General features: G+C 34.0%; 1 protein-coding gene across 1 annotated transcript; it reads left to right on the forward strand.

Annotated features, from left to right (window-relative positions):
• The first annotated feature begins 363 nt into the window (after positions 1-363).
• Positions 364-1135, forward strand: LOC111387973 (protein CHROMATIN REMODELING 20-like). The gene is made up of 3 exons (XM_023012619.1): positions 364-536; positions 621-676; positions 766-1135. Exons 1-3 carry the CDS (start codon positions 423-425, stop codon positions 1118-1120), a joined length of 525 nt encoding a protein of 174 aa, XP_022868387.1. The 5' UTR covers positions 364-422; the 3' UTR covers positions 1121-1135.
• The last annotated feature ends 270 nt before the right edge of the window (positions 1136-1405 follow it).

A 1405-nucleotide genomic window follows, 5' to 3' on the forward strand; every position in this document is an offset into this window, starting at 1 on the left:
AATTTGTTTTATCTTATTTCTCCATCCTATTTTGTTTGCTACGACTTCCATTAGACTTCTTTCACTTCTTTATGAACACTTTAGTCTAGAAAATTCTAATTCCTTGTCTTAAGAGTTTGTTCATTGTTCAGTATTGGCATTTGGTACGTTGCAATAAAAATAGGGAAGGTCAAAAGAATATCTCATCCTCATCATGCTTTATCTACAATTTTTCTGATATTTTGTATGGTTTTGCAGTAGCACATCATTTCTTAGTGAATAAATTCAGTAAAAAACCTCTTTTAGGAATTCATTCCTCATTTATTTAGTATGGCTAATGTAATTTCCCAATTCCATTTTATCATGGTTGGCTGAACTTTCGTAAATAAAAATATTGTGTTCTCCAGGATGGGCCTGACATCCTCATCTGCGACGAGGCCCATATGATCAAGAACACCAGAGCTGATACTACCCATGCGTTGAAACAAGTGAAATGTCAGAGAAGGATTGCATTGACTGGATCGCCTCTTCAGAACAATTTGATGGAATACTATTGCGTATGACTTGACATATATCTGATTTTGAATCTAAGAGTCAGTATCTTATCATCCATCCTCACCAACTTGTATTTTATCATACAGATGGTTGATTTTGTTAGGGAAGGATTTCTTGGTAGTAGCCATGAGTTTAGAAATCGGCAAGGCTCTTAACTTATATTCATTTTATTTTTATAGTCCCTGAGCCTTTGTTTTCATGTTTCCTCATCATCGTTGTGCTGAATTGCAGTTACCAAAATCCAATAGAAAATGGTCAGCATACCAATTCTACTGCAGAAGATGTGAAGATAATGAATCAAAGATCCCATGTTCTGTATGAACAGTTAAAAGGATTTGTTCAAAGGATGGACATGAGCGTTGTCAAAAAGGATTTGCCTCCAAAAACTGTATTTGTAATAGCCGTAAAGCTATCTCATTTGCAGAGACAATTGTATAAAAGATTTCTCGACGTGCATGGATTCACAAAGGACAAGGTTTCTGGTGAGAAGATAATCAAGAGATCTTTTTTTGCGGGGTACCAGGCCTTAGCTCAGGTATATTCCCTGTTTATGCGTGATTTCTGGACCTTTGTTTCATTTTCTTGATTATCCAACACATACTTCCATGTATTATACATGATTTTTGTGAGAAAGAAACCTGGATTGACAATTTATCAAAGTCGTTCTTTCATGCACTTTATTCTTATTTTACCTATTAAAAAAAGTAATTTTCTCTTCAAATTGCTAATTACTGCCCCTTGTTATAATTTAAAAACATCAGAAAGAATAAAAGTGATTGGAGTAATTCATTAAAATTATCTAAAATATTTTATTTTCAGATTCTGTCTACTGACACATGCTCTTTGTAGTTCCAGTCATGCACGAATGTAT

This window comes from Olea europaea, unplaced genomic scaffold (assembly GCF_002742605.1).
Source record: "Olea europaea var. sylvestris unplaced genomic scaffold, O_europaea_v1 scaffold4410, whole genome shotgun sequence".
Classification (NCBI taxonomy): Eukaryota; Viridiplantae; Streptophyta; class Magnoliopsida; order Lamiales; family Oleaceae; genus Olea; species Olea europaea.